Source organism: Kryptolebias marmoratus, linkage group LG13 (assembly GCF_001649575.2).
Source record: "Kryptolebias marmoratus isolate JLee-2015 linkage group LG13, ASM164957v2, whole genome shotgun sequence".
Lineage (NCBI taxonomy): Eukaryota > Metazoa > Chordata > Actinopteri > Cyprinodontiformes > Rivulidae > Kryptolebias > Kryptolebias marmoratus.
In genome coordinates this window covers 3,181,588-3,205,284 of record NC_051442.1, presented here as the reverse complement: position 1 = coordinate 3,205,284, position 23,697 = coordinate 3,181,588, and the positions used below count along the sequence as shown (strand labels likewise).

Here is a 23,697-nt window from a genome sequence, read left to right as displayed (position 1 = left end):
CCAGCCACTGTGGCTGGTGGACAAAATTTTTAATTTCCACCTGGTTTGTTTGCTTTCAGGGGGACTACGTGTGGTTGGACCTTAAGACGGGACGAGAGTTTGATGTCCCGGTTGGAGCCGTGGTGAAACTCTGCGACTCGGGACAGATCCAGGTCCTGGACGATGAAGGCCGGGTAAATTGTCAGAACTTTCACTTCCTTTTATGGAACATCTTAAAAAGATACAAATGAACCTTTTTAGTTTTAAAATGCACTTTGGGTTCTTTTATTTGCTTGGAAAGAAGGATGTTTTCAGCTGATTGCAGCCTCACTCAGTGCAACTAAATCCTGAAATCCTGTACTTACATTTAGTTTAGTTTATCTTAGCTCATATTTTAGATATTGTTAGATTCCTAATTGTTGTTTAGTTCAGCTTTAACTTTATCATGATTTTATTTAGATTATCTTAGCTACTTTTTTGACTATCTTAGCTCATGTTTAGATATGTTTAGTTTCATGATTTTATTTACATTATCCTATATTTCATTTAGATTATACATGATTGATGTTTTATCTCTATATTTGATTATGATGTTTGCTGTATCGTAAAGCACTTTGAATCGCCTTGTTACGGAAAAGTGCTATATAAATAAATTTCACTTCACTACAGTAAAACAAAACAATTAAGGTTTAGACTGAAAAGGCATTTGTTTCGATGTGATCTAAGTTCAGATAGATGTATTTCCTTTTTCTTTGCTCTCCCAGGAACATTGGATTTCCCCTCAGAATGCCACCAACATCAAGCCCATTCACCCAACCTCCATCCATGGGGTGGAGGACATGATCCGGCTGGGCGATCTTAATGAAGCCGGCATCCTCCGCAACCTGCTCATCCGCTACAACGAGCGCGTCATATACGTTAGTTCTACTTGTCTCATGACTGCAGCTCCCATCAGAAAACAAAGACATTTGAAGTCGCCTGCTGTGTGTTTCTTCTGCGTCCAGGGTTGGACTCACTAACATGAGTCTCCTGACGAGCATCGTTCTGCTGTTAAGGCTATTTCAGGCGTGTTTGTTCAGCTGTAGCTTGTGTTTACTTGTTTCTGGTCTCCCGCAGACGTACACAGGCTCCATCCTCGTCGCAGTAAATCCCTATCAGCTGCTGCCCATCTACACTCCTGACCAGATCCGCCTCTACACCAACAGGAAGATCGGGGAGATGCCGCCGCACATCTTCGCCATCGCTGACAACTGTTACTTCAACATGAAGCGGAACAACAAGGACCAGTGCTGCATCATCAGGTGGGTTTCTGTTCCCTTTTCCCCTTTAGAATATTTGTCTGCATTTCTACTCGTGGCACCAAAGCTCAGTGCTCTCACATATACACTCTGTAGTTCATGTGAGAATAAACGAGAGTCGGGATGTTTGTAACCGTTTTCTGTGTGTGGCAGCGGTGAATCTGGAGCTGGGAAGACCGAGAGCACAAAGCTGATTCTGCAGTTCCTCGCAGCCATCAGCGGTCAGCACTCCTGGATCGAGCAGCAGGTCCTGGAGGCGACGCCCATCCTTGAAGGTCAGCGTTAATCTCCTCTCTTCTCCGTTTCCAGCAACGTATTAATCAGAAGCAGATAGTACGTCTAACCCTAACAGCTGTGTATCAATGCTGGTTTTAAAATTGAGCTTTTTTTTGCTTTAAATACTTTTCAGCATCACATGGAGCCAAGATTGCAAGGAACTCTATATATTCAATGTTCTTTTAAGCACTTTTCTTGTTATTTTGTCCTAAAGGTTACAGATGTCAAAAATCCTTAGTTTTTCTTTGACACTGTCATTGAGTCCAGCTCAGAGTTTGTATTTCTGCTTCTCTTTATCAGCTTTTGGCAATGCCAAAACCATCCGAAACGACAACTCCAGTCGGTTTGGGAAGTATATAGATATCCACTTCAACAAACGAGGGGCCATAGAAGGAGCCAAAATAGAGCAGTACCTGCTGGAGAAGTCCCGCGTCTGCCGACAGGTGAGATGTCAGACGAGCCCTGATAAAACAGGGCAGTGTACGTTAATTTACATGCAAGTTCATCATTAAAAATCAAGGAAATTATGTTTTTAGTTCTTAATCTAAAATAGGGTCTTCAGTAGCTCTGTGGTCAGCTCCACGGTCTGATAATCCTGAGGCTGCAGGTTTGAGCCGGGGTTGCGTCAGGAACGGCATCCGGTGTGAAACAGTTGCCAGATCTCTCTATGGTGACCCCCTGCACAGGGAAGCACAGGGGTTGATGCGTTCTCTGTCCTGCAGGCTCACGATGAGAGGAACTACCACGTCTTCTACTGTATGCTGAGGGGCATGGCTCCAGAGATGAAAGCTAAACTGGGTCTGGGCCGGGCCACAGACTACTCCTACCTCACCATGGTGAGTTTACAGCTGTGTGGCCGTCACGTTGGTTCCTGAACGTCTTCATTTGTTGCAGAGGTTTTAGCAGCCAAGTGGCACTTCCTGGTTCGAATCAGTTGCCAGATTGTTGTGCTGCAAAATGAAGAATCTTGCCGTCTTTTTTGCATGCTTAAAAAACAAAAACATCAAGGTTTGAAACACATTTTTGTGCAAACATGCAGAGAAAGTTGTATGGAAGTGCAAAAAAATGTTTTGCTTTTCAGTTTATAGGTGGTTAGGAATAAAAACGCAGCAGGGTTGTGGGTTTTCTCCTGCAAATTAAAAACTTTTTTTGGTCTTTTTCTTAGTAAACAGCAGACTTGAAAAGCAGAAAACAACAAAGCAGCAGTAGAGTTTCCAGAGTCTTGTTGGAAACCATCTAAAACTTCAAGTTTGCCGTTTCTTGCACACTTCAGGGTAACTGCACAGAATGTGACGGCCGTGACGACCTCAGCGATTACTCCAGCATCCTGTCGGCCATGAAGGTCCTCATGTTCACAGAGACGGAGAGCTGTGAGATTTCCAAGCTGCTGGCTTCCATCCTGCATATGGGCAACCTGCGGTTTGAGGGTGTGTGAATGAATATCTGCATCTGTCGCATTACTCAGAGAACTGTAGGTTTTTAAACCACACTTAATGTTTCCTGCAGCTCGAACGTACGACAACCTGGATGCCTGTGTGGTTGTGAGATCTCCTGATCTGGTGACTGCTGCTTCCCTCATGGAGGTGTGTACCACTGTATAAATACTGTTTATCTACAGTATGCAGCCACAAGTTGTTGTTTGGTGTAAATAAACACGTTAATATTCCAGATTTCCCAGGAGTGGTTCACCCTGTGGTCAGAGCATGACAGAAAGGAGGTTAAATGTTCACGGCAGGACAATTCGAAATAAAATAAACACGCATGGCTTGCTTTGCTCTAAAAGCTCATCTTATGTTTGTAAAGTTTATTCTGAATAAACCACAACACTTCTGGAACAGTGTCCTTTTGACAGACAAGACCAAAGACGATCAAACTTCATACCAACTGCGAAGCACGGTGGTGAAAGTGTGATGATTTGGTCTTGTTTTGCAGCCATAGTATCTGGTCACCTTAGTCATCAAGTTGGCCGTAATTTTCTTTGAATACCAAAGTAATCTAGTGTCAGATTTGAGGGTTTTTAGATTAATTGCTGACATTTAAACAGGAAACAATCAAACCAAGAGTCGAGTTTTACCATGCATAATGTGATCTATTATTAAATGGTCGAGTTGATTTCCTCTTTAAGTTTGTCATTGTGTTTCGTAGGTGGAGCCTAAAGACGTAATGGTGTGTTTGACCACTCGAACCCTCATCACCCGAGGAGAAAGCGTCACCACGCCTCTGAGCGTGGAACAAGGCCTGGACGTCAGGGACGCCTTCGTCAAGGTAATGATTGATTTAAACTTTGAATTGTGCTGCTGTGATCTTAGTTTTGTATTAGTTACAGTTAAATCTATGAACCTTTATTGCTTTTTAACCTCCATTCCCAAAACATATAAGCATGGTGCTGTCTGATAAACTCCTGAGGTTTTTTCAGTTTTTAACTCTTAGAGTTAGAAAAGCTTCCTTCATGTTTCCTTTTACGTCTCTGATTGCTTCTGATGTCCATATGATTACTGACACTGAATCTGCATGCATTTATTTTATCACGCAGGGTATCTATGGGAGGCTGTTTGTCTGGATAGTAGAAAAAATTAATGCTGCGATTTACCGACCTCCTTCTTGTGAGAGTGGCATCATAAGAAGATCTATTGGACTTCTGGACATCTTTGGCTTCGAGAACTTTGTTGTCAACAGGTGAAAATTGTGTTGTTTTTTTTCCTAAAGATGCTTAAAAAGTAATTTCTCACTCAGTGTCCGTTGCTCTAACCTCCCGTCTTTGCTGCAGTTTCGAGCAGCTCTGCATCAACTTCGCCAACGAGAACCTGCAGCAGTTCTTTGTTCGCCACGTCTTCAAGCTGGAGCAGGAGGAGTACAACCTGGAGGACATCAGCTGGCAGCACATCGAGTTCACGGACAACCAGGACGCGCTGGACATGATCGCCAACAAGCCAATGAACATCATCTCCCTCATCGATGAGGAGAGCAAGTTTCCTAAGGTGCATCATGAGATACGGTCGTTCCAGAGCTGTTTTTCAGGATAAAAATCTCAAATATTTAAGCAACTTTTAGTTCCAATCTTGAGATGGTAGAGTTAGCAACTTTGATCTGTTCATACATTTTGTTAAATCCTATATTTAACTTTATAATTAATAAGAAAGATCTATTTGTGGACTTTTTTGTCAGGGGACAGATGCTACAATGCTGTATAAGCTCAACTCACAGCATAAACTCAACTCCAACTACATGCCGCCTAAAAACAGCTACGAAACCCAGTTTGGCATCCAACACTTTGCTGGAATGGTGCATTATGAGTCCAGAGGTACGTTTATCCTCCAGCTCTTTATTTTTGTTTCTTTTCTTCCCATGTTCAGCTTTGTTTTATTGCTGTTATTTTAGTCTAAGAATAAAATCAGCATTTGCCTTATTTAAATCAGTAGTGTTTACAATGTTCAGCTGTTTACTAATTTCTCTCATTTTGATTAAATAGGATCTAAACAGTGTCTGAAGATAAAGAAAACCCCAATTTAATTAATAAGAAAAGATAAATTTGCTTATACTAGCTTTTGAAGAAAGTGATTCAGTGTTTGTTGTTGTTTAATTTGTTTCACCTTCATGTTTTTCTTGGATCGTGTTTCTGCTAAAGTTTGGAGGATTCTTCAAGTTTTATGAAAATATCGTTCTGTCCAAAAGTGCACGTCTATTCGTTTGAGTTGGTCACGTCTTTGCTGTATTTTTGTTTTCATCCTTTCAGGGTTTCTGGAGAAAAACCGCGACAGCCTCCACACAGACATCATCCAGCTCGTCCACTCGTCCAAGAACAAATTCATCAAGCAGATCTTCCAGGCCGACGTCGCCATGGTAGGACCAACGAACATGAACACGTTTAGCCTTTTCCACACGGTTAGATCCCTCTCCTCTCTTGTTCTGCTGTTTAGTCTCCCAGTGAGAATTTCACTGGTGACTTTTACCTTCTCCAGTTGTTTTCCTCAGACTTCTTCTCTCTGTGCTGTTTCTTTTCTGTTTTTTATTTTATTTTTTTCCATTTTTACCCTTAACGTCAGTTTCTGTGTGGCTATCAGCAGCTCAGCGCCCCCACTGCCAAGGTAAAAATCAACATCCTGTGGTGTGTGTGTGTTTGCTTCAGCAGCATTTCTCTGCTTCCCTCAGTTTCACTTTTTACTCCACAGGAGTAGTTTGTTGTTGCAGAAACCAGAGAAAATAAAAAAGAAATGTAACTCGAGCTGTGTAGTTATGAGGTTCAGAGGAGTGAAATAATTCAGTCCCTCCAGGATTTCGCAGGCATTTTTTGTGATTGTTGCGGCTAAAATGCCTGATTTCACAGGCATTTTCCTAAAAGTTGCAATATTTTTTTTACTAAAATCAATAAAAAACTATAACTTTTAATATATAAACCAAAAATCCTTCCTAGTTTTGTAAGGTAATTCCCAACAAACATTGACATTCTCAAAAGGTGTTTTATTTGAGAACTTTGATTGCTTCTAAACTGACATTCATGAGCATTTCTGGATTGTCCCTGGTCTGCAGCTCTCCTCACATGTTTTGCAGACACAAAGTGTTTGTCGATGCGTTTATGTTCCATGATTACACTGCAGGACGTGCAAAACAGCTGCAGCTGGGGAGGAAACTGGTTTGCTGAAATCTTTGTGGGCAAATGTGAAGCATTAGCGCACATTTTGGCTTCGGTCGCTGCTCCTGCACGCTCCCGGCATTCTGATGTTAACAGGAAGTGACGTCACGTGTCTTCTTCCTGAGTTATTTGGGGTTATTTTGTATTCCACGATGCACAAACCCAAAAAGAAGAGACTAGACCGCAAAAACGGTGGCGAATCACTTTAGAAACAATAAATATTGGGTTAAAATTGCAAAAAGTTGCGATTTCACGGGGTTTGCTTGATTTTGCGTTAATAGTTACGATCGCAACATCGCGAAATCCTGGAGGGTCCGATAATTTCTCCTTTAAAACAATTGAACAGATGAGTTAGAAATGAATCTTGTATCCTGTTTTGTCTGTGTGAATTAGTAAATCCATGAGCATCGTGGTTTGTTTAGGTGTGATCACCTGGCTGTCTCATAATGAGAGAAATAATCAGAATATTATTAAATATGTGGTTAGAGACCTGATCTACAAACCTGAAACCTAAATTTTCCACATGATATCTAATCTATTTATGGAAACAGTGTTAGAATTTATGGTTAATTAGTTGTCGGTGCGTTTAATGCATTTAAATATGTTTGGTCTAAACATTTCTCCCTGTGGTGGAGGTGGTACTGAGCATGTGTTTTCTTTTAGGGTGTCGAGACGAGAAAGCGTTCCCCGACCCTGAGCAGCCAGTTTAAACGTTCCCTGGAGATGCTGATGAGGACGCTCAGCGTGTGCCAGCCGTTCTTCGTCCGCTGCATAAAACCCAACGAGCTCAAAAAACCAATGGTGAGAGTTCGAGTCTAGCTGGTTGAACTAAACAAAGACAAAAAAAAGTTTTCTCGTTGGGGAAAATGCATCTTTTTTTACAGCGCACAAGCTAAATAAAATATGGTTTTGTTTGTTTTATATGCATAATTTTCGATTGCTGATTATAGTTTAAGTAATGATGCTGAACAGCTAACAGACCAAAGTAAACTCTTTGTTGACATGTTTGTAGCTTTAAAGGCTGTCATGTTTCTGTGCTTTTCCCAGTTATTTGACAGAGAGTTGTGTATCCGTCAGCTGCGTTACTCGGGCATGATGGAGACCATCCGGATCAGGAGAGCAGGTTATCCCATCAGATACAGCTTCGCTGAATTTGTGGATCGTTTTCGAGTCCTGATGCCTGGCGTCAAACCTGCTCACATACAGGTCAGCAGCAAAGATTTGGCTTTATTTCATTTTCTCATTTTTTACCCATCATTTCCTCAAAGCAGAACTTTATTCAACATGTAACGCCTTTATTATCCTTTGAGTCGTCACTTTCACCGAGTTGTTTCCGTCCAGGCGGACCTGCGGGGGACCTGCATGCAGATCGTCTCAGCCCAGCTGGGTAAACATGAAGACTGGCAGATCGGAAAAACTAAGATTTTCCTGAAGGTCGGTATTCCCAAAACAAAATACGGTTTCATACTGATTCCCTTTCTTGCCAGGGTGGGAGAAAGGAAAACTAAATAAAAGCTGTCCAGTTTAAGTTTACGTAAAACAACATCATACGTCTTATTTTCGTGTCAGGATCACCATGACATGCAGCTGGAGATCGAGCGGGACAAGGCCATCACTGATAAGGTCATCCTCATCCAGAAGGTGGCTCGCGGACTGAAAGCGAGGCAAGCAGCGTTTCAAGAGCGCCTTCCTAAATCAAACTCATAGAAGCTGCGTGGCCTGAAAATGTATTTAAACTGAATTCCTGAGCACTCTTTGGGTTTTTAAGTTTTGTTGTTTGCATTAAACACCACAGATTTTTCAGAGTTGAGTCAAAAGAAATAGTAAAGCTGTATCTGAAGCAGATGTTATCCAAAAGGATGATTAAGGATGTCGTCATCCTCCTTGGATATTTCTGCTCGAGCCAAACACGTACTCTTATTCGTTCTGCTGAGCGTCTTTGCAAATCACACCAGAGGAGCCACAAGTTTTATGTTCACTGTTCGCTGTTAAAGGCTGCGTGGTGACTGATCAGTTAAATATCTAACAGAAAGAGTTATTTCAGAGTGAAGACGTAGATCAGGGGTGTCAGACTCCAGACCTCTAGGCTCCGCTGTCCTGGAGGTTTTAGGTGTTTCTGCTCCGACACACCTGATTCAAACGGTTTAATCACCTCCTCGTTAAATCCTCAGCTTCTGCAGAAGCACGTCCACGAGTCGTTCATTTAAAGCAGGAACGCGTCTAAAACGTGCAGGAGATCGACCCCCGAGGAACGGAGTCTGACACCTGTGATGGACAGGAATCTCACATTGTTAAACATCTGAACTCATCGTTCAGCTTTAAAAATAAAAACGGTAACAGTTGATGGATTTATGGGGGTTTTTTGTTTCCTCTTTAGGACAAACTTCCTCAGGCTGAGAAGTGCCGTGATTTTTATTCAGAAGGTCTGGAGGGGTTACCGAAGCAGGAAAAATTACCAAATTGTGAGTCATGTGTTGTTATTTCCGTTCATTGTAAAGCTTTAAACTCTGCGCCACACGGGTTTATTTAACTTGTCGTGAGAAATCAGTAAACTTAAATTTGGTTCAACCAGCGGTAACTGACTTGTGGAAAATCTTTGCCTCCTTCAGATGAAGTCCGGGTTCATCCGCCTGCAGGCCGTCTGCAGGTCCAGGAAGTTCTACAGAAACTACCGGATCACCCGCCACCGTATCACTCTGCTCCAAGCCCGCTGCCGAGGCTTCCTCATCCGCCAGGCGTTTGGCCGGCGCCTTCGGGCCGTTCTGACCATCCAGGCCTACACCAGAGGCATGATAGCCAGGCGCCTCTGCCAGAGGCTCAGGGCCGAGGTAAATGGTCATTATGTTTATTATTGCTTCTTGTACCTCATTGTTGACACTCCGGAAAGAGACGGATACTGGTTCTGAGGGAGGATTTAAAAGATAAAGAGATGAAACATTTGATTTAGGTGGAGAAAACTGACTAACATCTTATTAATTTGTTCGCCTTAATTAGACGCATCTTTGGGAATGAGGAAAAACTCCTGATTTTTAGTTAGGAGTTTTTGTTTGTGTTTTAATTCCACTCTTATGTTCTCCAGTCTAATTTATGAGTCTCGGCTGTTTTCTGGACTGTTTTCGGCTCATAACCCGTAAGCTCTGCTGCCTTTCTGTCACCAAAGCTGCTTTTCTCTTCGACACAAAACTACTTTTTGTCCAAACGAGTGTGAAACTGCTGGATTATCTGTGTTTTCTGCCTTCATGGTTTGAGTTTTCTCTTGTTTGAAAAGTCAGAACTTGGTGTCGATCAGCATTGTTTACTTCTAGAGCCTGAAATAATGATTAAAATCACTAAAAATCTAAGCATTTTAAGACAAAGAGATTATTTCTATTAAAAATCCTCTAAATAACTGAGATTCAACATTAATGTTTCAAATTCTGGAGGAATATTTACACATTTAAATCGTTCTCTTGTTAACTTTATTTTTTCCTTCCTCTAGTTTAAATTATAGAAAGTATTTAAGAGATGACTGTTTTTGCCAGAATGTCACCTATTAGTTTGTAGTTAGATGATTTAAGTCTTTTAGTGATCTGTAACTTGTAAAATTAGTGGATTTCTTTCTATAATTTAACAGATCTCTGTAAGTGCCTGTGAACACCAGTTTTTCACACCAACATGTCTTCATTTCATTTATTTCAGCCTTAAACTGCTTGTTTCAGGCAGTTTGACTCATAAAATTCAGTTTACATTTTTATAAAAGATGATTAAAAAAGGCAGAAGAATAAAGGGATAGAGTTCAAACTTCTGCCTTCTGTTTGTTAAAATTTACATTTTTCTGTCCTCTTTTTATGGATTTGTTGTTTTTTTTTTCTTTTTCTCTCATATTTTTCACCTTTTTGTGTCTTTAATTTCTGCAGAAACAGAAAATAATGTTACAGATGATTACATTTATGAGCCTTAAATGTTTCTGTTGTTCTGTTTGTCTTTTTGTGAAACAAATAAAGGTTTTTTTATTCATGGAAAAGGGAACAAAACTACAATTTTTGGTGTGCATTCACTCTTTTTACAGGATTAAGATCTGTTGTTTAGGATTATATTTAAAGCTGATTTAATGACATGACTATAAAACATAAGTTATAAATCAACCTTCCTCAGATAAGTCAAATAAATCTGTAATTAATTCACAAATTATTCCTTCAAGTGTTGAAATTATATTAATATGAATATTGTTTTAATAGAAAACATTGTCAAAACAAATGTTTGTTAAAAAAACTGTAAACATGTTGATTTATTTTTTGTTTTTTCCTGTTTTTTATTTGTAGGTTTCATAATATGTCATTTTCATGTGTCAGATAATGTCAATATCAAAGTAATGTCATCATAAATGCTTTTGTTTAGAATATTTATGAATAATTAGTTTATTATGACAGACACGCTGAAGTATGAAAAAAATGTGATTAAAATTGCTTTGGGAAATTTTGCTAACGCTAAAAAAAATCAACGAAACACTAAACAAGAATAGACTTTTTCACTTAAACATTCGTTTTTATTATTACAACTAATTTATGATGCAAATATCTTCAGTTATTATAAATAAAAAGTACATTTTTAACTAATATTTAAACAATAAAATCTGTTGAATCACTCTTTCTGTCTGATGTTTAAGTAAATATATCTTTAGGTGTTATTTCAAATTTGTTTAAATTTAATTTCTTTTTATTTTTTTTGGTTTTACAACTCTTTTTAAAAATTACTAAAACATTTACAATTTTTTGCTTAATCTGAGTTTGTTGTTGATCAGAGCAGCCTGTCGACCCAAACGCTCGTAAAACAGCTGTTTTTATTGGACCAAACGCAGAAAATAACCTCCTGTCCGCCTCTGTGAACTCGTCTTCTTCTGTTTCCTCTCCTCGAAGCGGCAGCACCGTCTGGAAGCCGAACGCCAGCGCCTGGCCGAGGAGGAGCTGCTGAGGAACCAGATGACGATCCGGCGGGCCAAGGCGGAGGCCGAGCGGAAGCACCAGGAGCGGCTCAACCAGCTGGCCCAGCAGCAGGAGGAGAGGGAGCGGGAGGAGAAGGAGGAGTCGCGGAGGAAGAAGGAGCTGCTGGAGCAGATGGAGAGGGAGAAGGAGCAGCCCGTCGACCACTCGGACATGGTGGACCGGATGTTTGGTTTCCTCGGGGACTCGGGGCCGTTACCAAACAAAGATGGACAAGGACCGGCTGGGTTTGAGGTACGTCTTTATGGGTTTTATTTATTGTGTTTATTTTATAACTGTGGACACCGAGTGGAGCGGCTCTCCTCTCTGCTGGGAGACTGACAGCTGTCAGTGCTTGGGGAAGTGGGTGGGGCTTACGGTACGCTGCAGAATGAGCGCTTTCACACATTTAGCCACCAAAGTCAGTAGATCTGTCGCTAGTCGCTTTAAAAAAATGCTAGAGGGATCTGAAAACTCGCTAAATATAGCGTTAAAGTGACAAAAAGGCTGTGTGCGTGTGTTTTTTTGCGTGAGAAATACAAAGTGTGGCGTGTGAGGGCCAAATGCGGGACTTTTGGTGGGACAGGGTGATGCGGGACAAGGGACGGGAGGGCTAAATGTGGGACGGTTGGCAAGTATGGTAAAGATGAAGGTCAGTAATAATATTCTTATAATATCCTCCAAAATATTTATACTCTGTTCAGTCTGGAGGCAAATCCCAGCATTGAAGTCGTGTTTTCTGATGGAAACAGTATTCGCTCTTCCTTCAGCTCCTTCTCAGTCTTTATTTTTTACCAGACGAAGCGATCTCACGCCTTTCCGCCTTTCCTCAGGACTTGGAGAAGACGCCCCGAGGCGAGGAAGCAGAAGAGGTGCTGAACGAAGCTCCTCCTCTTCCCGACGAGGACGAGGAAGATCTGTCCGAGTACAAGTTCTCCAAGTTCGCTGCCACCTACTTCCAGGGCGTTTCCACTCACACCTACATCAGACGGCCGCTGAAACAACCTCTGCTGTTCCACGAGGACGAAGGGGACCAGCTGGTGAGACGGAAAAGACATTTTAATTCCAGTTACAAAGATCTGTGTTGATGAAATCACCCAAATTAAAGAGGAACGAGCAGAAACTTAAACAGTTTTATAAACTAGAAACAGCACTTTTTACATGCAGTAAACTGTATGTTATGTAACAATATTGTACTTTAGATATGAACTAGCTAATTTTAAAGTATCATATTACTACAGTAGCCCGGAAGGAACAATCGTTGTTGCTGTTGAAGTGAGTTTTTCAAGACTAAAGGTGTGGTTAATTTTGTTATTTGGAGCATAAAAAATGTAAAGCTTTTGTATATTTTCCAGTTTTTGTTGTAGTTTAAGTTGTCGGTTGAGCATTTTGCCCTCATGCCGTAAAAATGTGAGGCTTATTAAAATTAATAGTATTTTAGCACCCTGCTGTTATTAGGTAATGACTCTGAAATCGTTGCTTTCTTCTCATTTGGTCCACTTTGACCTGAAAAATGAACCTAAAGGAGCAGATTTTCCCCCTTTCATGCTTTTATTACATCAAAAGGCTGATTTTAACCCCCCTGCCCTGCTCTACAGGCAGCGTTGGCAGTGTGGATCACTGTGTTGAGGTTCATGGGGGATCTTCCAGAGCCAAAGTACCAAATGGTCATCAATGACGGCAGCGAGAAGATACCCGTCATGACGAAGATCTACGAAACGCTCGGGAAGAGGACCTACAAGAGAGAGCTGCAGGAGCTGCAGGTGGAAGGAGAGGTGAGGCGAGGCTGGTCGGCGTGTTTCGTATTAATAACCGTCGGGTTTCTGAGGTCCTCAAAGGATTTTATGATGTGTTTGTGTTCACAGAACAGCTCCACAGACACTCAGAAGAGGAACAGCGTCAGACATAAACTCGTGTCTCTGACGCTGAAGAGGAAATCAAAGATCACAGAGGAGGTGAGGCTCACATCAGCCTCTCCTTTTAGATAAATACTCAAATATTTAATGTGTTTTCTTTGTTGTTACGCAATCTTTTCCTGTTAGGCTGCAGTAACCAGTAAAAGCTCTGAAAGAATATTTAGCTTTTACGTTTTATTTGAAGTATTATTGTATGTTATCATTTAAAGTCCATCAGGTAAATCGCTTTAAACAAAGTTGAAGGTTTCCAGGATGAAGAGCTAAAGTTTTATATTTTTTTATCTGTTTTAGGTCACCAGGCGCCTCACAGAGGGCAGTGATTACGTCCTTCAGGGAAACAGCATGCTGGAGGACCGACCCACCTCTAACCTGGAGAAACTTCACTTCATCATTGGAAACGGCATCTTACGGCCGGCTCTCAGGTCTGAAGCGTTACTTCAGTCAAAGACGAAACTAAATACTGACGACAAGTCAGTGGAAAGCTTTAATATTGGCGACATGATTTACTTCATCGATACACAGGAAAAGTCATGAGAGTGTTATTCCCAGGGTGGTCAAAGGTTCCTGGAGGCTATTTAGGGAAAAGTAGGGAGCAAAGCCCTCTGGATCATCAGAAATGTATTTCCCTGGGATCTGGAACAAGGCTCGGAGGCTGTTTGAGAATTTTTGGCTTTTTGGAAGAACTGGGAGAGTTTCCAGAAAATCAGATAAAGAATTCATTCAACCGAGACAAGAAACCTGAAGTAAGTAATCCTGTAAAATGGATTTGAAATAGCTCGTCTTGGCGTTCATTTTGGTTGGTAGAATCCACAGAACTGAGAGGAAAGATGTGCAAAAAACTACGAAATAAACCACAGAACAAAACTTTAAGAAAATGAACTTTTTTTAACACTTAATGCAACAGAACTGAGGCCTTTAGTTGGGGCACAGATTGTTCTTTTCTTTTCTCTGACATTAATCCGTCATTCACTGTCACGCCCCCCAACTTCGACCAATCAGAAGCCTCGGCAGATGAATGACAACTCTTGTTACAACTCGCTCAAAGATGGCTGCACTCATGGATCGACAAAAATGATCAAAAACAAACTCCCTCATTAATCCCTCATCGTTATGCACGTCAGGGATAACACAAAGACTCTTCTAGGCAAACGTTTACAAAATATTTTTGGTCAATTAACGAAAAGTAGCTGGTGAAAATGGGGCTGAATGAAAGTTTTATACGGTGTGGATGTTGTGGATTTGTGAGATGACCTGAAAACAACCAGGAACAGGAAATAAGATGAATAGATTGTGATGAGCAGCATTCGAAGGGGTTCCTCTGAGCTACGGTCCGTTCTGTTATTCAGTTGCTTTTGTGTTTCAGGGACGAGATCTACTGTCAGATCTGCAAACAGCTCACCCAGAACCCGTCCAAAAGCAGCCACGCCCGCGGCTGGATCCTTCTGTCGCTGTGTGTGGGCTGCTTCGCCCCCTCAGAGAAGTTTGTCAAAGTAAGTTGTCCTTTGTTAGTGTTTGTCATTAAATATGGACAATATGACAACTAAAGTCAGCAAGAATAAAACAAGATATTTTACCTGTTAGGTTGCTTACTGTGCTGCTTTCAATTTGTTCTCATATAAAAAAAAGGAAAAATATGGAAGTTTTTTTCTTCTGTGATGATTCAGGTCAAGTCTTTTCCTCTTCTTTCTGCTCTGTTGTCAGTACTTGCGGACCTTTTTGAAGAACGGTCCTCCTGGTTACGCTCCGTACTGCGAGGAAAGGCTGAGGAGGACTTTTGTCAACCGAACACGAACCCAGCCGCCGTCCTGGTTGGAGCTGCAGGTACAGAACATCGTGTTCACCGCTGCAAGAGCTGCGATCTGCGATCTGCTCACTTTAAATCTTGGACGCGTTTTAAAAAGCAGGTAGCTCAGTGAATGTACGACATGTTCAGTCAGTTAAAGCTTTAAACTCTTCGTTTCCTTCAGGCCACGAAGTCTAAGAAGCCCATCATGCTGCCTGTGACCTTCATGGACGGCACCACGAAGACGCTCCTCGCAGACTCTGCCACCACGGCCTTCGAGCTTTGTAACGCCCTGGCGGACAAGATCAACCTGAGGGATCGTTTCGGCTTCTCGCTGTACATCGCTCTGTTTGACAAGGTACGACCTGAGCTGAAACCGCTGACTCGTAGAGTCGTTTCCACTGTGTGATGGGGGAGGGGGGTTGTTTTCCCGCCAGGTGTCGTCTCTTGGAAGTGGCAGCGATCATGTCATGGACGCCGTCTCGCAGTGCGAGCAGTACGCGAAGGAGCAGGGCGCCCAGGAGAGGAACGCCCCCTGGAGACTGTTTTTCAGGAAGGAGATCTTCAGCCCCTGGCACAACCCCACCGAGGACTACGTCGCCACGAACCTCATTTACCAGCAGATCGTCAGAGGGGTGAAGTTCGGAGAGTATCGCTGCGAGAGGGTGAGACGCCAACATGCTTATTACCTCTTTATCTCCTGGCCTCTAACAGTATTTGAGGTGTTTCAGGCATTGTATTTGTTGTTGTATTTGTACAAAAACATCATTATTTATGCAATAATCTAATCATCTATCTGGACTCTACCTTTGAAGAAATCATGTCCAAATGAATTAATTAGTCACTAAAGTGACAGGTGTCAAACTCCGGTCCTCGAGGGCCGCTGTCCTGCATGTTTTAGATGCGATCTTCCTTTAAACACCTGCTTTAAATGGATGACTTGTTGCAGTGCTCCTGGAGAACCTTATGATTTGGTGAGGAGGTGATTAAACCATTTGAATCAGGTGTGTTGGAGCAGAAAAACCTAAAACTTCCAGGACAGTGGCCCTCGAGGCCTGGAGTTTGACCCCCCCCGGCTCAGATTATTAATTAATCCAGACTTTAGCTACATAAACTGCATGTTACTGACAACAAAAGGAGGTTGGACAGCAGCATTACAGATGTTAAAAAGCTACATTATTATCTTATAAATCATAAAAGATGTCTCCCCGCCGCCCTTAGTAGTTTTTAAGACATTTATTATAAAGATTCCTGAACAGTTTGTCATGTTAATCAGGCAGACTCCTCTTTAATCCCGGCTGTAGGAGAGCCGATGAGTTTCACATCCAGCTGTGTCTCTTCTAGGAGGACGATCTGGCAGAGCTGGCCTCTCAGCAGTACTTTGTGGATTACGGCTCTGAGATCCTCCAGGAGCGCCTCCTCAGCCTCATCCCGTCCTACATCCCAGACAGAGAAATCACCTCCACTAAACCCACAGAGAAGTGGGCTCAGCTCATCATCAACGCCCATAAACAGGTACCAGCTGCCCCAGCGACCGAAACCAGCACTTTTTATGAAGTATAGTGACTAACCTGACCTCACCGCGCAGGGGTTACACCACAAAAGGAGGCTGAACACACAAACGGTGAAGGAGGATGTGGTGGATTTCGCTCAGCTGAAATGGCCTTTACTCTTCTCGCGTTTCTACGAGGCCTTCAAGTTCTCAGGTGGGTAACATCTACTGCATCGTAAACAACGCCTAACAACGTTTCAGTCAGGATTTTTAACGGATGTGTCCGTTGGCAGGGCCCAGCCTTCCTAAGAATGACGTCATCGTGGCGGTAAACTGGACCGGGGTTTACTTTGTGGATGAGCAGGAGCAGGTTCTTCTGGAGCTGTCGTTCCCAGAGATCACAGCTGTGTCCAGCAGCAGGTATGACTACAACCTTTCAAAGCACCAACAGCTGCGTAAAGAAACAAAGTTTCATAAAATCTGTAAAAAAATAAATTCAAATAACAGTTGAGGTCTGAGGACTCTTCAGTTGCATTTATTCACATTCATGTTTAGCTTTATAGAAAGTCTTTGTGTTCATATATTATTTTTAAAGGCACTTCATTAAAATTAAACTTTAACTTTCCAGAGGAGGTAAACTCCAGGGTCAGAGTTTTACATTGGCCACCATCAAAGGAGACGAGTACACATTCACCTCCAACAACGCAGAGGACATCCGGGACCTGGTGGTCACCTTCCTCGAGGGTCTGAGGAAGAGGTCCAAATATGTGGTGGGACTGCTGGACTGTCCAAACCCTGGTGAGCTCCAGTCTCAGGTTTAAGAGCAGGCCTTACTGTTCTGAGCTGAACTGTAATGTTATGATTTTGATCCGGCAGTGGGGGTGGAGTCCACCTTCCTGAGTTTCTCCAAGGGAGATCTGATCATCCTGGACGAACACGACGGAGAGCATGTGATGAACTCTGGCTGGGCTCACGGCATCAATGACAAAACCAAACAGAGAGGAGACTTCCCTGCTGACTGCGTCTACGTCCTGCCCACCCTCTCCAGACCGCAGTATGACATTGTGGTAAGTGTTCGCAGAGCCTTTCTCAGTCTCTTCTTCTCAACTGTTTCCTTCAAAATGTAGCTAAAGAAGATACAGATACGTTTGGCCACACCTGTTAATTATTGAATTCAGGTGTTTCAGTCAAGGTTTGGGTAAGGCCCCTTCAGCACTTTAGGGTAGCCCTTTTTTGTAGTTCAACATCCCTGCTTCCCCCAGTGCACGAAGGGTTGCAAACCCAGTCCTGAACTCAACCCCGTCTTTGGGATGAGCTGCGATGTAGGCTGGAGCCAGATCTTCTCATCCAACACCACCTCATAAATGCTCTACAGAAGAAATGGGCTCAGATTCCCACAGAAACACTCCAAAGTCCTGTGGAAGCTGTTAGAGCTGCAAAACGAGGACCGACTCCATGCAGTCCCTGTTGGTGTGATGTCACATGAGACCAAATACTTCTGCTTTTTTAATCAGTTATCAGTGTCCTACCTGCAGCAGAAAACTGTCAAAGGGATCTTAGTTTAGACAGTCAGAGGAATAAAAGCTGCTCAGAGCAAAGTTCCTCCATCTAAAACAACAAACCTCAGTGAGTTAAAGTGAATTTTTTACACTGCATCAGGTGAATATTTATATAAACATGTAGTTATTTACACTGGATCGTGGTCTGTCATTCTGTGTGAAATGTTAATTTATTTCATAACGTTGACTTGAACAGAAAAGGTTCACAGTTTGTATTTTTTTGGCAGCATCTCAGAAACAAACATTTCCAGTGATAAATGTACAAATGTTTTTGTTTCTTTAATGAAAAGCCTCAGAGGACTAATGATGTGGTCATTTTTATGTCATTCTCTTTCTGTTTGCTCTGTACAGCAGAGTTAGGAACCACAATATTTACTGACACATTCATGAGAAATATCCTTCGTTCAGACTCTCTGCACATGACTCAACATGGATCTTGTCTTAATCTTGTGTTGGGTTTTAATCCCGTCCTGTTTGACCGGTCCAGGCTCTGGTGACGATGACTCCAGACCAGAGGAGAGAATCCGTCAGTTTGTCTCAGATGAGTCTTTTGGAGCAGGACAAACCAAAGGCCTACACACTGGAGGAGTTCTCCTACGACCACTTCAGGTGCGTTTCTCTCAGAGAACACCGACGAGGAAGAGAGGAACTCGTTTTATTCTTCGGCCTCTGCCTCGTGTCTCCAGGCCTCCTCCAAAGAGCACTCTGAGCCGGGTGATGATCTCTAAGGCGCGAGGGAAGGAGCGTCTGTGGAGCTGCACCAGGGAGCCTCTGAAACAGCCTCTGCTGAAGAAAGTCCTGGTCCATGATGAGCTTTCCCAGGAGGCCTGCCTGGCCTTCACTGATATCCTTCGGTTTCAGTTCTTTACACAATTAGATTTTATTTTATGTATTTCAACATGAACCAGTTCGCTGAACATTAGGGCATTACAGTGTTGTCTCCCTGTCCTTGACTGTCCCCGTACCTGTGATGAAGTATATGGGCGACTACCCGTCCAGACGAGTGCGATCCGTCAACGAGCTCACCGATCAGATATTTGAAGGAGCACTGAAGGCGGAGCCGCTAAAAGACGAAATCTACTGTCAGATCCTCAAACAGCTGACAGATAATCACATTAAGTAAGCCTCACACACAGATGGACTATAAGATCTGTAATATTCTTGTTTTGTTCGCTGTCGAGGCCTTTATTGGAGCATCAAGCAGCTTCTATATAATAAACTGACAAACTGGGCCACAGTTCATGTTTTAAACCCTCCAGTTGTGGTGTCTGTGTGCAGGTACAGTGAGGAGAAGGGCTGGGAGCTGCTGTGGCTCTGCACCGGTTTGTTTCCTCCCAGCAACATCCTGCTGCCTCACGTCCAGAAGTTCCTCCAGGCCAAGAAACACTTCCTGCTGGCTCCAGACTGCATGCAGCGGCTGCAGAAAGCCTTACGGTGAATCTACACATCCACCCTGTTTGGGTTTTATTTTTTTTAGTATCTGCTTCATCCATCCTCTTTGTATTTGTTCCAGAAATGGATCCAGAAAGTATCCTCCTCACCTGGTGGAGGTGGAGGCCATCCAGCACAAAACCACCCAGATCTTCCACAAGGTTTACTTCCCTGACGACTCAGACGAGGTCAGTAAAGACCAAAGTTCAGCAGGTTCGGCACAGTTTTGTCCTCCAGCTGCTGCTTTACTGCAAACAAACTAATAAAACTTTCATAAAATGCTGGAAAGTTTAACTTTTACAACTGCCCCCCAAAATATTTTAAATCAGGAAGAAATCCAAGTCCAGGAAAGACTCTTATTTAATTTGTTTTCTTACATTTTAAAGAAGAATTGTGTTGATTTGCTCAGTTATATTATAAATGTTTTGTTTATTAATTGGGATGGTGTTTGGAAAAGTGCTTCAGTTCCTCAAATCTTTATCTAAAGACTAAAATTAAATCTAGTAACTTCCCCATTGTTTCCATTATGTTTTAGTCTGTTAGTTAGGTTTATTTAGAAGAATATTACACCTTAAAACTGATTTTATCTTTGTAGCCTTAAGTTTTAAAACCTTCTGAGCTTTTAAAGTGAAATGTAAAAAAAAATCAAAAATTCAGGTTTTATTTGCTTTCAGTAACTAATCTTAAACTTACTGATCTGTAAGCTTCAGTGATGGAGTGGCGTCTAATCTACACAATCCTTTTAAATTAAAATATTTTCTAACTGTAGTCGTTTTGTGTTTGTAGGTGTTCGAAGTGGAGTCGAGCACCAAGGCCAAAGATTTCTGCCACAACATCTCTGGGCGTCTGATGCTCAAATCCTCCGAGGGCTTCAGCCTCTTCGTGAAGATCACAGACAAGGTGAGGAACCACCAAACAGTAATCCTAAATATTGGGCTGACCTGTAAAAACACAAAGATTGATGGATTTGTGTTTCTCTGGGAGTTTTTCCAGCTGTTAAACGGTCTCTTTAAGGTTTTCTTTGCCATCTTATTTGCTGTGTTGGTGACTAACTACATGAATTTTGAGTGCAGCTCGAAAAGCTACGTTATTTTGTTGCCCACTTTGACGGCTGCTTCCATGTTTATGGTTTAATACGCTGGATTACACTTAAGAAATGGAGACTAGCAGATTTGGACCAGTTTTCCCAGTAATCATTCGTCATCGATGTGGTTTTTTAGATCTGGACATTTCGGCTCTTGAGATGGGTTAGAGACGCTGATGACAGATTTGATGTTTTTGAGCTCGTTAAAGCCTCATAAACGTGGTTCACCACATCGTCACGGCTTTAGATGCTCCTGTCGTTTATTGCAATGATCCACATTCAGTACAGACACTGAAAAACCTAAAAACCTCTAAATCTGTTCAGTTTGTAGTTCTGGATTAAACTTTGTAGGTATGAGTTTTTGTTTTTACATCAAGATAAATCCCTCACAGACACAAATCTTTGAATTCATTTATTCCTCTGGTTTTGCAGGTCATCAGTGTTCCAGACGGCGACTTTTTCTTCGACTTTGTGAGACACCTGACAGACTGGATCAAAAAAGCGAGACACGTGAAAGACGGTGAGACGACGGGCTCGTGGTTAAAGCTCAGCCCGTTTCCCGTCTGGCGTATCTTCTCATCTCCTCACATCTCTGTGCAGGAAGCGTGGTTGTGGTGCCTTCACTGACCTACCAGGTGTTCTTCATGAAGAAGCTGTGGACCAACACGATGCCAGGAAAAGACTCCATGGCCGACTCCATCTTCCACTACTACCAGGTGAGTGTCGCTTCAACTCCAGCCTTGATTTCACCAATCTGATCGGATGAAAGTTTGGTGTTGAACTTCTTCATTCTAGCAGCTTGTTTCAAAGACGGAGCTGTTGCGCCTCTCAGGTCTTTGGACCTAAGGAGAACGGGCGGTAATGTTTGTGTGCATGAGTCGAATCTCACTGAATGGGCAGCTGCAGCTGATCCAGTTCAAGATGGCCGCCAACAGAGAAAGTAAAAGCTGAGCATAAAGTTGTATTCGAGATTTGATCAAGATGGTGGACGATATGCATTCCCTCAATGAAAGATACACCTTTAATTCTGTTAGTTTTTATGCTTTGAAGAAAAGTTAGAATTAATTACTTTTCTGATGGTTCTTTCTGTTCAGGAGCTGCCAAAGTATCTCCGGGGCTACCACAAGTGTTCGAGGGAGGAGGTCTACCAGCTGGCAGCTCTGATCTACAGAGTCAAGTTTGAGGAGGATAAATCCCACTTCCAAAACATGTCCAAGATCCTGAAGGACCTCGTCCCCCAAGACCAGATCAGACTTCTGACCTTAGACGACTGGAAGAGGGTGAGTGGACCACGGATTCTGGCTTAAACAAGCAGCCTGCCTTTTTCCTTTAATTGGGACTTTAATTTGTGGCCACAGTGCATTCAGATATTTTATAAACCGTTTTCCCCTCTCAGTCCATCATGACGCTGTTCAGCAAACAGTCGGGAAAAACGCGTGAAGACTCCAAACTGTCCTTCCTCAAAATCATCTACAAGTGGCCCACGTTTGGGTCGGCCTTCTTTGAAGTCAAGGTAAAACAGACTGATTTTTAGAAAGTTATAATAAATAAAAGGTTTTTTTAACGTTCACCGTCATTCCTCCCCATCTGCAGCAAACAACTGATCCAAATTACCCAGAAACCCTCCTGATAGCGATCAACAAGCACGGCATCAGCCTAATCGATCCAAAGACGAAGGTGAGAGCACTTCCTGGTTTTAACTCTTCGGTTTCCTCAAACGTGGACTGAAGAACTGAATCTGAGCCTCTCCCCAACTTCCCTGCAGGACGTCCTCACAACTCACCTGTTCACCAAGATCTCCAACTGGAGCAGCGGCAACACCTACTTCCACATCACCATCGGGAACCTGGTCCGAGGCAGCAAGCTGCTCTGTGAGACGTCGCTGGTGAGCGGCCGACTTTACTTGAACATGGTTCATTTTATGAAAACAGGACCACTGCTACTAGTATCTGTAGGTAACCAGACTTGGACTAAAACCTAGTATAATATCATATTTTCCCTCATAATATAGATAACTGAGCTTTTGTTTAGCCCAGTGGGTCACCTTCCTGCATGTTTTAGACGTTTCATGGCTGCAGAAGCTTGTTAGTCATTCATTCAGAGCAGATAAACACCCAAAACATGCAGCGTTGGGAACCACTGGTCTAACCTATATTACAATTATTTGGCACATATTTTACCCATAAAATAGGTAAAAAAAACTTGGCCTACTACTGTAATATTTTCAGTTAGCTGATAGATGCAGGGGTGGGTGGTCCTGGTCCTGGAGGGCTTCTATCCTGCATGTTTTACTCGTTTCTCAGCTTCTGCAGAACATGAAGAAGTAATTAACCACTGAATCAGGTGTTGGAGCAGAGAAACGAGTAAAACATGCAGGATAGAAGCCCTCCAGGACCAGGATTGCTCACCCCTGCTTTATACGAAGAGTCAACCTGGACTAGAGACATACAATGTATTACAGTAAAGAAGAAAAAGAATGAAATTTAGTTTCTTCACCTCCTCTCAGTTATTGTCTGCTGACAGTAACCATGTAGCACCTACCAAGATGGCGACACCTATCAGCACAGGCCAGCTTACGTCCATTCCTGTAGACAAATTAATTCTTCAGTTTTCTCCCCAACAGCTGAAAAATAAACTTATTCCAGACAATGATTCCCTTCCAAACTTGATATAAAGTAAAAGTTATCCTCTAACTGCATTTCCACCTCCTTCAGGGCTACAAGATGGACGACCTCCTGACCTCGTACATCAGTCAGATGCTTGCGACGATGACCAAGCAAAGAACTTCCCGAGGCAACAACAGCAAGTGAAAACACAATTTATCCAATTACCCGTCAGCCCCGTCTTAAAACTCACCTTTTGCCTTTTAAATAAATCATTTTTCCCCAGATGTCAGATCTGTTACACTTCTTAGTTATCTTGTACTTTTACAGGGATGTCAGCTCACCAGTAAATTAGTTTAAACTGTTAAAACCCTGAAGAGTTGGCAGCTTTATATCTTCCTTACTATAAAATAACTCATCAGGATCCGTGTTTTTACATGCCTTTTGTCTCGTGAGTAGTTTTAGTTTGAAGGATGTGATTAGTTTAGTTGTTGGAGGAAGCAGCTCACTTCTGAGCCACAAAGTTTAAGCTTTTCTAATCATGTACTGTACATTTAGCACCTTTTTTTTAATTTAAGTCATTAGGTTTCTGTTCAGGACTTCTTCTACCTGTGATGTGAACATTACTTTATGTAGAAATTAATAAAAGGATGTTTTTGTAAAGAAAACTGGTTCAGGTTCAAGCCAT

At 42.3% G+C, this 23,697-nt stretch overlaps 1 protein-coding gene across 2 annotated transcripts in view; it reads left to right on the top strand.

Moving 5' to 3' along the window:
• The window catches only part of myo7ab (myosin VIIAb), a 32,670-nt gene extending 8,994 nt beyond the window's left edge, over positions 1–23,676 (top strand). The window contains exons 4-50 of one of the 2 annotated variants that reach the window (XM_025010705.2): positions 60–173; positions 744–896; positions 1,096–1,280; positions 1,431–1,552; positions 1,854–1,996; positions 2,276–2,389; positions 2,827–2,980; positions 3,060–3,136; positions 3,699–3,818; positions 4,087–4,229; positions 4,321–4,531; positions 4,719–4,854; positions 5,287–5,393; positions 5,597–5,638; positions 6,847–6,984; positions 7,231–7,389; positions 7,525–7,617; positions 7,753–7,847; positions 8,561–8,645; positions 8,793–9,011; positions 11,079–11,396; positions 11,975–12,181; positions 12,740–12,916; positions 13,007–13,096; positions 13,349–13,479; positions 14,421–14,547; positions 14,759–14,878; positions 15,025–15,198; positions 15,278–15,505; positions 16,185–16,355; positions 16,429–16,546; positions 16,626–16,752; positions 16,961–17,130; positions 17,209–17,399; positions 18,379–18,500; positions 18,578–18,735; positions 18,857–19,010; positions 19,170–19,325; positions 19,405–19,510; positions 20,109–20,222; positions 20,839–20,926; positions 21,007–21,122; positions 21,501–21,686; positions 21,803–21,919; positions 22,000–22,083; positions 22,172–22,291; positions 23,121–23,676. In XM_025010705.2, the coding sequence (XP_024866473.1) occupies positions 60–173; positions 744–896; positions 1,096–1,280; positions 1,431–1,552; positions 1,854–1,996; positions 2,276–2,389; positions 2,827–2,980; positions 3,060–3,136; positions 3,699–3,818; positions 4,087–4,229; positions 4,321–4,531; positions 4,719–4,854; positions 5,287–5,393; positions 5,597–5,638; positions 6,847–6,984; positions 7,231–7,389; positions 7,525–7,617; positions 7,753–7,847; positions 8,561–8,645; positions 8,793–9,011; positions 11,079–11,396; positions 11,975–12,181; positions 12,740–12,916; positions 13,007–13,096; positions 13,349–13,479; positions 14,421–14,547; positions 14,759–14,878; positions 15,025–15,198; positions 15,278–15,505; positions 16,185–16,355; positions 16,429–16,546; positions 16,626–16,752; positions 16,961–17,130; positions 17,209–17,399; positions 18,379–18,500; positions 18,578–18,735; positions 18,857–19,010; positions 19,170–19,325; positions 19,405–19,510; positions 20,109–20,222; positions 20,839–20,926; positions 21,007–21,122; positions 21,501–21,686; positions 21,803–21,919; positions 22,000–22,083; positions 22,172–22,291; positions 23,121–23,216 (6,576 nt within the window). In that variant the 3' untranslated portion in view covers positions 23,217–23,676. The remainder of the gene's footprint in view (positions 1–59; positions 174–743; positions 897–1,095; positions 1,281–1,430; positions 1,553–1,853; positions 1,997–2,275; positions 2,390–2,826; positions 2,981–3,059; positions 3,137–3,698; positions 3,819–4,086; positions 4,230–4,320; positions 4,532–4,718; positions 4,855–5,286; positions 5,394–5,596; positions 5,639–6,846; positions 6,985–7,230; positions 7,390–7,524; positions 7,618–7,752; positions 7,848–8,560; positions 8,646–8,792; positions 9,012–11,078; positions 11,397–11,974; positions 12,182–12,739; positions 12,917–13,006; positions 13,097–13,348; positions 13,480–14,420; positions 14,548–14,758; positions 14,879–15,024; positions 15,199–15,277; positions 15,506–16,184; positions 16,356–16,428; positions 16,547–16,625; positions 16,753–16,960; positions 17,131–17,208; positions 17,400–18,378; positions 18,501–18,577; positions 18,736–18,856; positions 19,011–19,169; positions 19,326–19,404; positions 19,511–20,108; positions 20,223–20,838; positions 20,927–21,006; positions 21,123–21,500; positions 21,687–21,802; positions 21,920–21,999; positions 22,084–22,171; positions 22,292–23,120) is intronic. The other variant, XM_017436733.3, reaches the window with a different exon arrangement.
• The last annotated feature ends 21 nt before the right edge of the window (positions 23,677–23,697 follow it).